General features: G+C 52.2%; 1 protein-coding gene across 4 annotated transcripts in view; it reads left to right on the forward strand.

The window, feature by feature from the left end:
• ZHX3 (zinc fingers and homeoboxes 3) overlaps positions 1-12,389 on the forward strand; it is a 129,037-nt gene extending 116,648 nt beyond the window's left edge. For 2 of the 4 annotated variants that reach the window (XM_014543740.1, XM_005871260.2), the window contains exons 3-4: positions 1,256-4,256; positions 6,042-6,192. In XM_014543740.1, the coding sequence (XP_014399226.1) occupies positions 1,403-4,256; positions 6,042-6,085 (2,898 nt within the window). In that variant the 5' untranslated portion in view covers positions 1,256-1,402 and the 3' untranslated portion in view covers positions 6,086-6,192. The other 2 variants (XR_001363080.1, XM_005871262.2) reach the window with 2 other exon arrangements.
• The last annotated feature ends 894 nt before the right edge of the window (positions 12,390-13,283 follow it).

Raw genomic sequence — 13,283 nt, forward strand, 5'->3', positions numbered from 1 at the left:
GCACACGGACGCCTGCCGCCCCGGGTCACAGATAGCAGACCCAGATGATGGCAGGGCAGGCGGGATGGTGCTGTCCCGCCCTGCCTGCAGTATACAAATTAGCCGCCACCTTTGTTGGCAGTTAATTTGCATATCACACTGATTAGCCAATGGGAGGCGTAGCGAAGGTACGGTCAATTACCATGTTTGTCTATTATTAGATAGGATTATGTTAATGATAGAAATCACAAAAACACTTTCTCAGGCAACTAATTGATGTTTCACTCTCACATCGATGTTTCTCTCTCTTTCCTTCTTTATTCTTCTCTCTCTAAAATCAATAAAAGCATGTCCTCAGTAGAGGATTTAAAAAGAAAGAGTTATTATAATAATTACTTTACATGTAAACAAATCAATCACCCCAGCTTTTGAAATAAATTTCAAATGGATCAAAGATTTAAGAGTTTGTATTTTTAAGGTAGGCATTGAAAGAAATAAAAACGAAATAAGCACAATACAATGTCATGTGTAGTTTGTGCACTCTAGGTGAGGCCACACTTTAAATTGCTGCACCCAGAAAGAGAATGTGCAGCTGGCGGGGCCACAGACTGGGTCTGTGGATCGCCTGACCCTATGGCCTTTGGCTTCACCAGTGGCAGTGGTCTTGGGTAGAGCCAGTAATTGTGAGGTGATCCCTCTTCTGTTGCCTGGAGTGTGTTTGATAGGGCAGCAGGCAGGGAAAGGGCACGGAGAGAGGCCCGGCTCCAACACCCCCCTCCAGCTGACTTGGCCTTGGCCTGGCTTGGGCGAGGCAGAGGCGTCATCTTGTTCTCATATGTGGGAAGGCTATGAAAAGAAAAACCCTGGTTGGCCCAAACATTTAAACAAGAACTACACTGGGATCTTTTGTTCTCACTCAGACGTGGTCAGAATGAATTTGGAGGTTCAAAAGAGGATTATTTAATTGTTGTCATTTTTGTTTTTGAATCTGAGTTACTTAATGCATGGATGCAGAGGGAAATACAAAACAGAAACACATGTCTGAAGTCTATCAAGTGGGATGGGAACATCCCCAGGTCATTCTTCAGGGCACCATTTTGTTAGCATTTGGGGGGCTCCTGACTCCCAAGTTGACATCCAAGCTGCTGCTGAACTTCCCGCTGGCTTCCCCCGAGTGGCAGGAGTGATAGAAGTCAAGCAGTGGAGTGTGTCTGGGCATCTGAGAAACAGACAGAGCTTCAGAGATCTTAATCATTTTTTTTTTATTCCTCCTCAGGTTTAATAGGGAAAACTTGCTTTCTGCAAACAACTGAAAAAGCTGCCTTTGGAAACTCTCTGGCCCTCATGCAGCAGCTGGAACTTGTACTGTGAGGCCTTGACAGGACAAGCTGTCCCCAAGCCATCACCCGGAGCGGTTGTCGCCATGGCCAGCAAGCGGAAATCCACCACCCCATGCATGATTCCCGTGAAGACCGTGGTGCTGCAGGAAGCCAGTGCAGAGGCCCAGCCCGCCGAGGCTCTGCCCGAAGGACCCCCGCCGGACCTGCCCCCAGAAGCGCCTGCCACCAGCAGTGAGGTCGCCCAGGCCTCCAGCAATACCGATAGCGTTGCGCTGGCCAACGGCCATCAGAGCACTTTGGATGGCTATTTGTATTCCTGTAAATACTGTGATTTCAGATCCCAGGACATAACCCAGTTTGTGGGACACATGAACTCTGAGCACACAGACTTTAATAAAGACCCGACCTTTGTATGCACTGAGTGCAGTTTTCTGGCAAAAACTCCTGAGGGGCTTTCTCTGCACAATGCCAAGTGCCACTCGGGGGAAGCCAGCTTTCTGTGGAATGTGGCCAAGCCAGACAATCATGTGGTCGTGGAGCAGAGCGTCCCTGAGAGCACCAGCACTCCTGACCCGCTGGGCGAGCCCAGCACTGACGGGACCGATGGACAAGCTGAAATCATCATCACCAAAACTCCAATCATGAAGATAATGAAAGGCAAAGCTGAAGCCAAAAAAATTCATACGCTCAAGGAAAACGCCCCCAGTCAACCTGTTGGTGAGACCTTACCAAACCCACCAGCTGGGGAAACAGAGGCAAAAGAAGGGGACCACTCCTTTGTCAATGGGGCGGTTCCAGTCAGCCAGGCACCCACCAACCCCGCCAAGCCTCCCCATACGACCAATGGGCCCCTGCTGGGGACAGTGCCAGTTCTGCCAGCTGGTATAGCACAGTTTCTCTCTCTCCAGCAGCAGCCCCCAGCACATGCCCAGCACCACACCCACCAGCCACTGCCCACCTCCAAGTCCCTTCCCAAAGTGATGATCCCCTTGAGCAGCATTCCAACATACAATGCGGCCATGGACTCCAACAGCTTCTTGAAGAACTCTTTCCACAAGTTCCCCTACCCAACCAAAGCTGAGCTCTGCTATTTGACTGTGGTTACCAAGTATCCGGAAGAACAGCTCAAGATCTGGTTCACAGCCCAAAGGCTGAAACAAGGGATCAGTTGGTCCCCCGAAGAGATCGAGGACGCCCGGAAGAAGATGTTCAATACAGTCATTCAATCTGTCCCTCAGCCCACAATCACCGTTCTGAATACTCCTCTGGTTGCCAATGCTGGCAACGTCCAGCATCTCATCCAGGCTGCCCTCCCAGGTCATGTTGTGGGACAGCCGGAGGGCGCAGCAGGGGGACTTCTGGTCACTCAGCCACTGATGGCCAATGGGTTGCAGGCACCGAGTTCATCTCTCCCTCTAGCAGTAACATCTATCCCCAAGCAGCCAACTGTTGCGCCCATTAACACTGTGTGTTCAAACACGACATCAGCAGTGAAGGTGGTCAATGCAGCCCAGTCATTGCTCACAGCGTGCCCGAGCATCACTTCCCAAGCCTTCCTTGATGCCAGCATCTACAAAAATAAGAAATCTCATGAACAGCTGTCAGCTCTGAAAGGCAGCTTCTGTCGGAACCAGTTCCCGGGACAGAGTGAAGTTGAGCATCTGACCAAAGTGACCGGCCTAAGTACCAGGGAGGTGAGGAAATGGTTCAGTGACCGGAGGTACCACTGCCGGAACCTGAAGGGCTCCCGGGTCATGATGCCCGGGGATCCCAGCTCCATCATCATTGACTCTGTGCCAGAGGTGCCCTTCTCCCCAGTGTCCAAGGCCCCTGAGGTGACCTGCATCCCGACGGCAGCCACCCTGGCCACCCACCCTTCTGCCAAACGACAGTCCTGGCACCAGACCCCTGACTTCACACCAACCAAATACAAGGAGCGAGCCCCTGAGCAGCTCCGAGCCCTGGAGAGCAGTTTTGCACAAAACCCCCTTCCTCTCGACGAGGAACTGGACCGCCTGAGGACTGAAACCAAAATGACCCGAAGAGAGATCGACAGCTGGTTTTCTGAGAGACGGAAAAAGGTGACCACCGAGGAGACCACCAAGGCCGATGGGAGTGCCTGTCAGGAGGAGGAGGAGGCCGCTGAGGATGAGGGGGGAGCAGAGGAGGCAGGTGGTGACCTGAGGGTCCCTGGGGAGAATGGCTCCCCAGAAGTGCCCAGCAGCCACACCTTGACTGAACGCAAAGTCAGCCCCATCAAGATCAACCTGAAGAACCTGCGGGTCACTGAAGCCAATGGCAAGAGCGAGCTACCTGGGCTGGGCGCCTGTGACCCTGAAGACGATGGGTCAAACAAGCTGGCCCTGCAGCCGCCCGGCAAGGTGAGCTGCAAAAAGACAGCACAGCAGCGGCACCTGCTGCGCCAGCTCTTTGTGCAGACGCAGTGGCCGAGCACCCAGGACTACGACTCCATCATGGCCCAGACAGGCCTGCCACGGCCAGAGGTGGTGCGCTGGTTCGGCGACAGCAGGTACGCCCTGAAAAACGGCCAGCTCAAGTGGTACGAAGACTACAAGCGGGGCAACTTCCCACCAGGGTTACTGGTCATCACCCCTGGCAACCGGGAGCTGCTGCAAGACTATTACGTGACACACAAGATGCTGTATGAGAAGGACCTGCAGAGCCTCTGCGACAAGACCCAGATGAGCTCCCAGCAGGTCAAGCAGTGGTTTGCTGAGAAAATGGGCGAGGAGACCCGGGCAGTGGCAGACACAGGCAGCGAGGACCAGGGCCCTGGTGACCCTGCAGCAGTGCACAAAGGGCTGGGCGATACCTATTCAGAGGTGTCTGAAAACAGTGAGTCGTGGGAGCCCAGTGCCCCTGAGGCCAGCTCAGAGCCCTGTGACATACCGAGTCCCCAGGCTGGTCGTCAGTTGGGTAAGGAGCCCATAGGAGTCATGGCTGTCCTCCGTGGGTATGGGGAGGGGGCACCCATGGGTGGGCACTGGATTTACTGCATGGGAGCATCTGCTATTTCAAAGGTTGCCCAGCTGCTTCGGGGTAACTGGCAGCAGACATCTTCAGAACATAAGATGATAAAGGGTTGAGAGTTGTTTATTTCATTTTATGTTTCTTAAAAACTTGTGCAGGGGCAGGAACATAGTGAACCTACAAAGGTCCAAACTTTTCTAGCCATTTCTTAGCTAAAGAAAGTCTTTAATTATCTTTAGATACATGGTGAAGTTTTTTAATAATGAAAATCCTATAATTTTCTCTTTAATTGTTCTTCCTGATGTGGAAGTAATGGAAACTCATCTTCCCTCTTAGATGTATATGGAATCAAATGCTGGGTCATGGTATTAGTATTTGACAGGAAACTCTGCAAGAGTATTTTATTTAAGACAGGTTTTATTGATTTCAGAGAGGAAGGGAGAGGGAGGGAGAGAGAGAAACATCAATGATGAGAGAGAATCATTGATTGGCTGCTTCCTGCACACCCCCTACTGAGGATCAAGCCCACAACCTGGGCCTGTGCCCTGATTGGGAATCGAACCTCGACCTCCTGGTTCATAGGTTGATGCTCAACCACTGAGCATGTTGGCCAGGTGAGAAGTTAAGTAATTTTTAAAGTAACACAGCATGTGCCCTTGATCAGAATTGAACCCAGGACCCTTCAGTCCGCAGGCCGGCACTCTATCCACTGAGCCAAACCAGCTAGGGCTAAGACAGGTTTCTTGAAGCTACAGACAAGTCACACTGGCTGTCACTATGGGGTGTTGATTTTCCAAGGCCTCTCCTCCCCTCCGTCTCCTCATAGAGGCCCCTCACTGTGAGGGAGGGCCTCCCAGGGAGCGTTGTGGGCATCAAGGACAGGTCTAGCTTCACAGGACTGGTTGCCTTGGCCTCATCTCCTGCACTGGGCTTGCCCCTGGGGAATGCCCACCTGGGCTTTGGCTTCACCAACAAAACAGCATAGATAGCAGAGAACTAGAGCAAGTTATTTCTTTTGCTTTTTTAAATTAAAGTTTTACTAAATTATATTCTTGGGCAGCTGGAAATAGGGTGGTGGTTACACAACAGTGTGACTGTACTTAATGCCACTTAAAGTGATAGGATTTCTGTTATGTATATTTCACCACACTTTTGAAGAAAGCTAACCTGGAATTGGGATGAATGGGTTTGAATTGCAAGCATTTGCTCCCCTCAGCTACTAACTCCACCAGAAAGTGAAGTGCTGGTGTCCTGGGTGGGACAGAGCAGGAGCGGCGGGGGGGACCCTGCACCTGTGGCATCGTCCTCTTCTATCCAAGGCAGGTACCAGGTGCAGGAAGGGCTGTCTGTCTGCCCCTGGCTTCTCCCGGCCTTGTCAGCAGCCTCAAGGCAGGCTGCTTCTGAAAGCAGCAGGGATGACGGACCTCTCTGAACAACCCACGGACTTTGACTGTGGGGTTGGAAGTTAGAGATGAAGACATCAGTAAAATGCATGTCAGAGATTAGACCCAGCTGCTGTTACATTAGAAGAGTATGTTCTGGAGAGCCCGAAGGGAGCAGGCAGGACGAGGCGGGTTAGGACACGACTCCCGAGGAGGCGGCGGCCTGGGGAGCGGGCCGAGGGGATACATTGGTGGGCCTAGAGAAGACATCTCCTGCACCAGCTCCGAGGCCTGGGGTTGGGCAGTGGTCCCTGCCAGATTTAGCCAGCATCCTGTCCTTAACCCACAGGCCTTCTTCACATGCCCTCAGGCTGCAGAGGAGGGAGTGGCTAGCAGGAAGGCGTTGCTTATGGAATTAAGAAGTCACCAAAGCCAGTGATGCCGCCCTTGGGGGCTACACACGTGGCAGCTGACATGGAGGTGACAGGCATGTGCTTTCTCCTCAGAAACAGACTGAATTGAACCGATTACTGTGAAGGACTGGCCAGTCGGGGATGCTGCCTGCCACGTGGAAGGGCCCCACCCAACTCTCTGCTGACACATCCATTCCCATACCCGGCCTCTGGGCGCACAGAGCTTCTGGAACCTCACAGACAGCCCAGATCCCTCCTGTCACCTCCAGCCAGCCATCACCAAGCAAGAGGGAGAGCAGAGTTTCCGTCAGTTCTTCCACAATGTAGGACCTGTCCTTTGCCTTTCAGTGGATAAAGTAGTTCAGATTTCATAGTCCTAGACACAGAATCCAATTTTTAACACAAGTCCGCCTATACACATTTAATGAAACATCGGATTATAAACACTTATTATTACATAGAAACTTTGTTAGCAAAGCAGTACATTGTCTTTTGCATCATCTCTGAAAATGTCCTGTGTCTGCTCTCTGGACATCGCTGGGGCCACATGTTCCCTCGCCTTCCAGGTCGGGCAGGGGTGATCGCACACTCAGACCACATCTGGAGCCCGGGCCCCTTTGTGTTCCTCAAGGAAGGCAGCACCTTTGAGGTGCTCTCTGCTACCTTAGGTGGAGACCAGTAGAATCTCCTGCCGGCTCGCATGCCTGGCAGGATAATCAGTGCAGGACCTGCCGTTACTGCATTTAAGAAATGACTGGTTATGTGATTACCACTCTCTTAAGCTGTTGTAGTAATTCTGCTTTGTTCATGGAAGTTTGAATCATGGACCGTTACTTTTTAGTTTCCAGATCAACTAAAGAAATATTTGCTATTAAGCCTAATGTACTGACTATATGTCCGCATTAAAAAAAAAATCTAGACATGCCTAGAGAGAGAGAGGAAATTGAAAACAGAACCAGCATTGGGGACAAAGCGACAGTGCATGGCCACCGCCTGTGTTCAGAGCCCTCGACCTCTCTCACTGCACAGCCCCCTGCGCTCTGGGAGGGGAGACCCACACCTGCCCGGGGTGAGAGGACGGATGGGATTATCAGAACTGGGGTGGCCTTCGGCACAATGACCTGAATGTGGGGGTTCCTGGCAGAACACCCAGAGTCCTCCTGGCCCCCATGCCAAGGGCCTGGCTGGTGTGCTGGGCACTCGCCCAGGGGTGCTGGGCATCACTGCACAGGTCCTTGCAGGGTTTATGGTGTTAAAGGTCTATATTTATATCTGCAAACTTGGAAACAAGATCTCTGTCTACATTAGCCTAACCATCGTGTTCTTTTTTATATTATTATTGAGAAAAATCACAGGAACAGATGCCTTTGAAGCATTGGGAAACTTGCTTACAACGCTGTACTGAATGGTAAACTCTGTCTCCCCAGGACTGGCTGCTTTAAGAGCAGCAGCTACAGAGTGCGGCAGGCAAAAGAAGGGTCACTTGCAGCACTGCTCACCTGGACACCACCTGCTTCCCAAAGCACTGGGACCTCCTGGGCACGCCCTCCTGGTCCAGGCTGGGCAAGCAGCATGAGGAGACCCCGGAGAGAGGGCAGGGGCTTTGGGCAAGAAATACTGGTGCTGGGTTAGGCATGGTCCTTCCTCCCCCCCACCCATCCCAGGAACTGGACCAGGCAGGCTCTTCACTGGCCTTCCAGGAGAGGGCTTGCCTTGCAAATCAGAAGTCCTTAGACCTTGTTCTTTGGAAGTGTCTTCTTCTGCCCTCTCTGTCCCAATAGGTACCACCCCTTATGTGTTTCAAACAGGTGGCTTGTGAGTATTTGGCAAGCTTTGCAGCCTATTGTTTTTTGTACACTTTCCATTTTGGAGGGTGAAGCTATTTAGCTCTAAAGCTCTCTTTACAGAATTGCCAAGAATGACGAGTTATTGCCTTCCTTCAGAGAACAGATGCCTGGAATTTTTCCTTTAGTGTTTATGTACATGCAGGTTAATTTATGTATACACATATACAGTATAAATACTCATTTGATGCTTTGCTCGTGAAATGGACATCTGACGTGTACACTTGAGGAACTTGGTGGCACATGGGTGTTGGGAGAAGTAGCCTGTGTTGGATGGAATGCTGGTACATGGGGTGCAGTGGGCGGCCCAGCACGAAGCCATCTCCAAGTGTCTGAGACACACCCTGCCGGCATCACCCCCGGAACCTTGTCACACCGGCCAAAGGGGTGTGTCTGTAGAGAGGATATTCTTGGTTATTTGTATTCACATTTCATTTACAATCCAAATAGCAAGACAGAAAAAATAAAGTACATAGATGGATAAGTTCATGCAAGACAGAGAGAGCAACCCAACCTCAGCACCAGCTCACCTTTAAAAGGTGGAAAAATTGGCATGTTTTCCTCACATTGTTGGCCCTGTCCACCCCCCAGGGCCACACAAGGAATAACAAGACTGCCCAGGTTAGGGGCCAGAGTGAGCAGAGCGCCTCCCTCCCATGCTCTTGGGCCGGAGTGGTTAGTGGGGTGTGGGCCTCACGCTTGAAAGAATAAAAGATCAAACATGATGGGGAGAGAGACGGGACATCAAGCAGGTGCCTAAAAGGATATTTCAGGTACCCAAGGCTTTGGTGCAGAACCGTAAACATAGCCAACTGGGCACAGAGAAATAGCCCAGAAATCAGGACTATACCCCAGTGCCGGGGGCACGTGGCCCTGCCACAAGACAGATCTTGGTGGTTTTGCACACGACTGAAGGGGGAGCTTCTGTGACGCCGCTACGGCAGAAGGCAGTCTGTGGGCTGCAGAGCTGAAGGTGGGGTGGGGTTAGTCTCTTGAGAGGAAGAGCCTGTTTTGTAAGGTGACTAATCTTTCCCTGGTCCTCTGCATGCACTTGGACTCGTCAGAGGCAGTCAAGTATTTCACTCTTTCTAGTTGCCCATGTCTTATCCATGTTTGGTTTATTATAATTTTTACAGTGAGGTTGTATATCCGGTTTTAAGAGGTGAAGCCAGACCATCACCTGATACAGGAAATCTGGATTTATGGTACATATAGTTTGCATATTTTGATTACTTGTTTGAGTCTTGAGGAGCATTTGGTTTGGGAGGAGGTCCCTTCTCCAGGAGTCGCGGGTTCCTGAACTAGAATGCCGAGTGGGGTGGTGGCCAGCACTGGGCTTTGGCAGACTCTGGGGCTTAGGGCTCCTTTCTTGGCCGAGTGACCTGCAGCTGTTGAGGTGGACCAAAGCGCCTCGACCGGAGGCCTCTGCACCCTGCTCTTCAGAAACAAAAGGTGGGGGCTCAGCAGAGGGCTGGGTGGTGCCTTATAGGCTCCCGCGTGTACTAATGGCCGTGGCCCAGCTGGCCATGGGAGGCTGTCCCCCCAGGGAGTTTCAGTGTGTCCTCCAGGCTGAGATGTGGCTCGGTCAGTGGTCCTGTGTCTCCTCCTCTGACTCGGACATCTGTGCCAGGCTGCCTTCCGTGCAGGTGCACTGCCCTTTCTGGTTGGGCCTCGCCTTGCTCTGCACATCCTCTCCCATGGCTTCCTGCTTGTGCTGCCCTCTTTGGGCCCTATTGCCTTGGCTTCCTTTCTCTTCTCGGACCAAAATTGGGGATTGGAGCAGCTTGTCAGTTCAGACACCACACCCAAGTGGATAAAGGCCCTCTGTGGGAGAGGAGAACAAGCCAAGAAGAAAAACTTAAATAAAACCAAACCTGGAGTTTGGGCTTTTCCTCAAGTATTCCCCCTTTTCCTTGCTCAGACTTCTCCTGGGGCAGGTTATCATTTGACTCACCTTTTGTGTGAAATTTAAATCTTTATGTATCCCACTGCTTTGCAAGGCTCAGTTGTGTTGGAGAAAAAAAAATCCTCTAGATATGCAAGGTCTGCACAGCCAGCAGCCAGCCTGGGCCAGGAGGTGAGTAGGGTTCAGTTCTCACTCCAGCCTGGAGCCCGCCCTCTGCAGGGACCTCTGATTCGGCTTCCTCCGCTGCCTGTCCCTAGCACAGGCCGCCCAGCCTCCTGCCCAGCCCTGGGGAGCACCTTCCTCAGCAAAGCTCCAGCACCTGAGAAAGGGAGTGTGGAGGCCCAGCCTTCTCCGCATAGTCCCCTCCCTGAGCGAGGCTTGTCTGAGGTGCCCGCCCTGCTGGCTTCTCTGGCCCATTTATGATGCTGAGCCCTGAGACATGAGGTGCCCGCCCTGCTGGCTTCTCTGGCCCATTTATGATGCTGAGCCCTGCGGCACCAGGGCTGAGGAGACTGCGGGCGACCTTGCAAAAAAGTGGTGGGTTTGGATTTGGGCCGAGTGACTGGATGCAGGTGGCTCTCGTGGGTGCTGCTTGGCTTGCTCCCCAGCTCAGCTGCAAGTCCAGAGGCTTACAGTTCGAATTAATTTCTGCTGGAATCTATGTGTCCCCAGTGCCGGTCACACTGGAACCGGGGGCTCACCCCAGTTCTCTCTGGGTTGACCCAGCATCTGCACGTAGCTGAGAGGAGCACAGACACAGAGCATTTAGTCCCAGAGAGTCTGCTTCTCTGGTTCTTTAGTCCTGAGCTCACTTGTCAAGACTGGCTGTTCTGTGACCTGCCTGCAAACCTGGCCTCTCCTTTGAGTGGGGCCCTAGTCCTTCATCAGACTGGAGACATGACAGTCTGGATCCCACAGGAACCAAGCATTCTACCTGCCCCCAAATCTGGAGCAGGAGTAGAGACCCAAAGTCTGGGATGGATGAGGTAGGCCCTGGTTACCATATGGACAGGGCAAGCACCTGCAACCTGGAGTTTAAAAATGAGATCTTTTAGTTTGCAGGACTGCAAGGATCCACAAAGAACATATAGTTCCTGCCTTGTTGCCAGCCCCAAGGCTCTCACAGCCCTCAGGACCTGGTCCTTGCTGCTGCTCAGGCCTGAGCCAGGCCCAGCGGAGGGAGGTGAGCACAGGGGCAGGCCCTAGGATGGGGCTGTGGTCCTCTCCTCTCTCCCACTGTCCACTAGGGGCGGCTGGTAAGCCAGGCTTCCTGAGAGGGAGTGTTTACCTATTTTAGTGCCTCTTCCTTCAGGAGACGGCTCTGGTGGCGTGTGTGCACAGGTGAGCACTTGAGTGTGTTAGTAGCTTCTCTTTGCTAATGCTTTATAACTCCTGTTCTTTCCATGATGAGTGGAGGGTTTAAAAGTACTCAGTGTAGCTGGGGCTGCAGTGAACTCTCTGGGATGACACAGGCTGTTCAGTCACTGAACATAAAAAGCTGCAAGTGCTCGTCTTCCCCGCAGGGTACATGTTAATCCTGCAATTTGTGTTTAAAGAGAGAGAATGTCACTTGCCCCTGGCTCCTGCCCATACAGCTGTCTCATTCTTGCAGTTTATGGGAGCCCCAGGTTTCCCAGAGCCAGGAGGGGAGCCTGCCCCCGCCCTGCCCCCAGTAGGGAGCCAGCAGGGTCGGCCCTGCGCAGTGAAGCCGGCCAGTGCCGGGGAGAGGTGAGCACCTGCGTGGAGGAGTCTGCTGGGTTTATGAGCAGCTGCTTTGTCAGCTGTGTCAGGAGGGCCAGACTGGGCCATAGTTTAAAAAGAGAAAATACGCCAACCTTCCCCTCTCCTGCCAGCCATTGTTCATTGAAAGTTTACTGCGCACAGTCTTTGTGGAACTCAGGGAGTTTGCCAAAGGCCTGCAGATTCCTTCCTCAAGGTCCTGATTCCAGGTTTTCTACTGTCGGGTAGATTCTGGACTCTGTACAAACCCTTTGTTCCAGAGGGCTGCTGAGAAGTGAGGAGGGGATGACTGTTGACCAGTTTGCTTTTGGTTCGCTTCTTGTCTCCCAGAGATGGCTGAAGAAGTGATCACCTTGGTGCTAAGAGGCAGCTGCCCTGTTTCTGTTTGTCTGGAGGCAGATTAAAACGTTACCAAACCGTGTAGGAGGGGTCCCACGTCCTGCGGTGGCCACTGTGAGAGCGCAAACGGAGGGGGGCGCTTTGTCGCTTTGTCCTTTAGGCCTGGGTGGAACGGGATTCTGCCACAGGGGAATGTTTTTAACAGAGATTGTGACTTGCCTTTGGACCATGGCTGTGCCGAGGCGAGGCTGGCACTGGGCTGTCTCCAGGCTCACAAGGTCCCTGTAGGGATGCTGCTATTTCTAAGATGCAAATTGCACATTTCCTAGATTTTGTATCTGTGGATGTGGATAAGAGAAGGCAACAGGGAAAAACTGCTTGTACAATTTGAAATGGGCCGAAATGGTACTTCAAATCTTTCAATTGTTCCTAAATAAAAATTTAAATACATTTCACATCTGCTGACTTTTATTTTGTGGGGGAGTCAGAAAAAAAAAAGCTAAAAACACTTCACATCTGTGGATTCACTCTGTGGGCAAGGCCGGCTGTGAGCTTGGATGGATGAGCGGGGCAGTTTCCCTCGACCCACTCAGAAGTTTCTCCTGCACTGCTCATGCTCGGCTTCTACGCGGCAGAAATCCGGCATTTTAGAAATTCCCAGATAGAGGCTGAATGGAGCTGGGAGTCATCAGGTATCTGGTGAGAGGGCACCCTGGGAGCTAGACCACACAGGTGTGGAACCTGAGGCCATTCAGTTGACCCCCAGGGTGGGTGCAGACTCAGGCAATGGCTCGCTTGGGACACAACTGTGGATGGAATTGGGAGAGGTGGCCAGCAAGGGGTGGCTGTGGGTTTCCAGGCAGCGAACAAAACCCGACTGACATCTGGGCATGAGTGCTCTAGAGGTTATCAGAGAAGACCCAGTGAGGAGGGTCCTCAGACTGAGTCAGGGCTGGACTGTGTAACTGAAATGTGGAGGAAGCATGGCCTCATTTTGTTCCATGAGCTAGTTTGATGGGATAACCTGATGTGACTTATACTTTTTCCTCAACAGAACTGAAAGTTCGAGATGGGCTCAAGTGGAAAGACAAGTGAGTTTCTAGCCCCAGCCTTCAGGTGATGTTCAGGATGTGCATGGCCCCAGGTCCTTACCAATGCCAGTGTTCTCAGCAGATCAGAAACGGCTCTTGCCTCCCCCCCAGGGCAGCCTTTAGAGCAAGGAGTTCTGACCCGAGTCCTGTGATCAAGCTGGGACAGTCTGACTGTGGAGGCGGTGCTGTGTGTGCATGTGACCACCGGGTGAGTCAAGGCCGGCCACTTGAACCGTCTACTTGTCCCTAGTCTGCAAG

The sequence above is a fragment of the Myotis brandtii genome, unplaced genomic scaffold, assembly GCF_000412655.1.
Source record: "Myotis brandtii unplaced genomic scaffold, ASM41265v1 scaffold333, whole genome shotgun sequence".
In the NCBI taxonomy this organism is placed as follows: domain Eukaryota; kingdom Metazoa; phylum Chordata; class Mammalia; order Chiroptera; family Vespertilionidae; genus Myotis; species Myotis brandtii.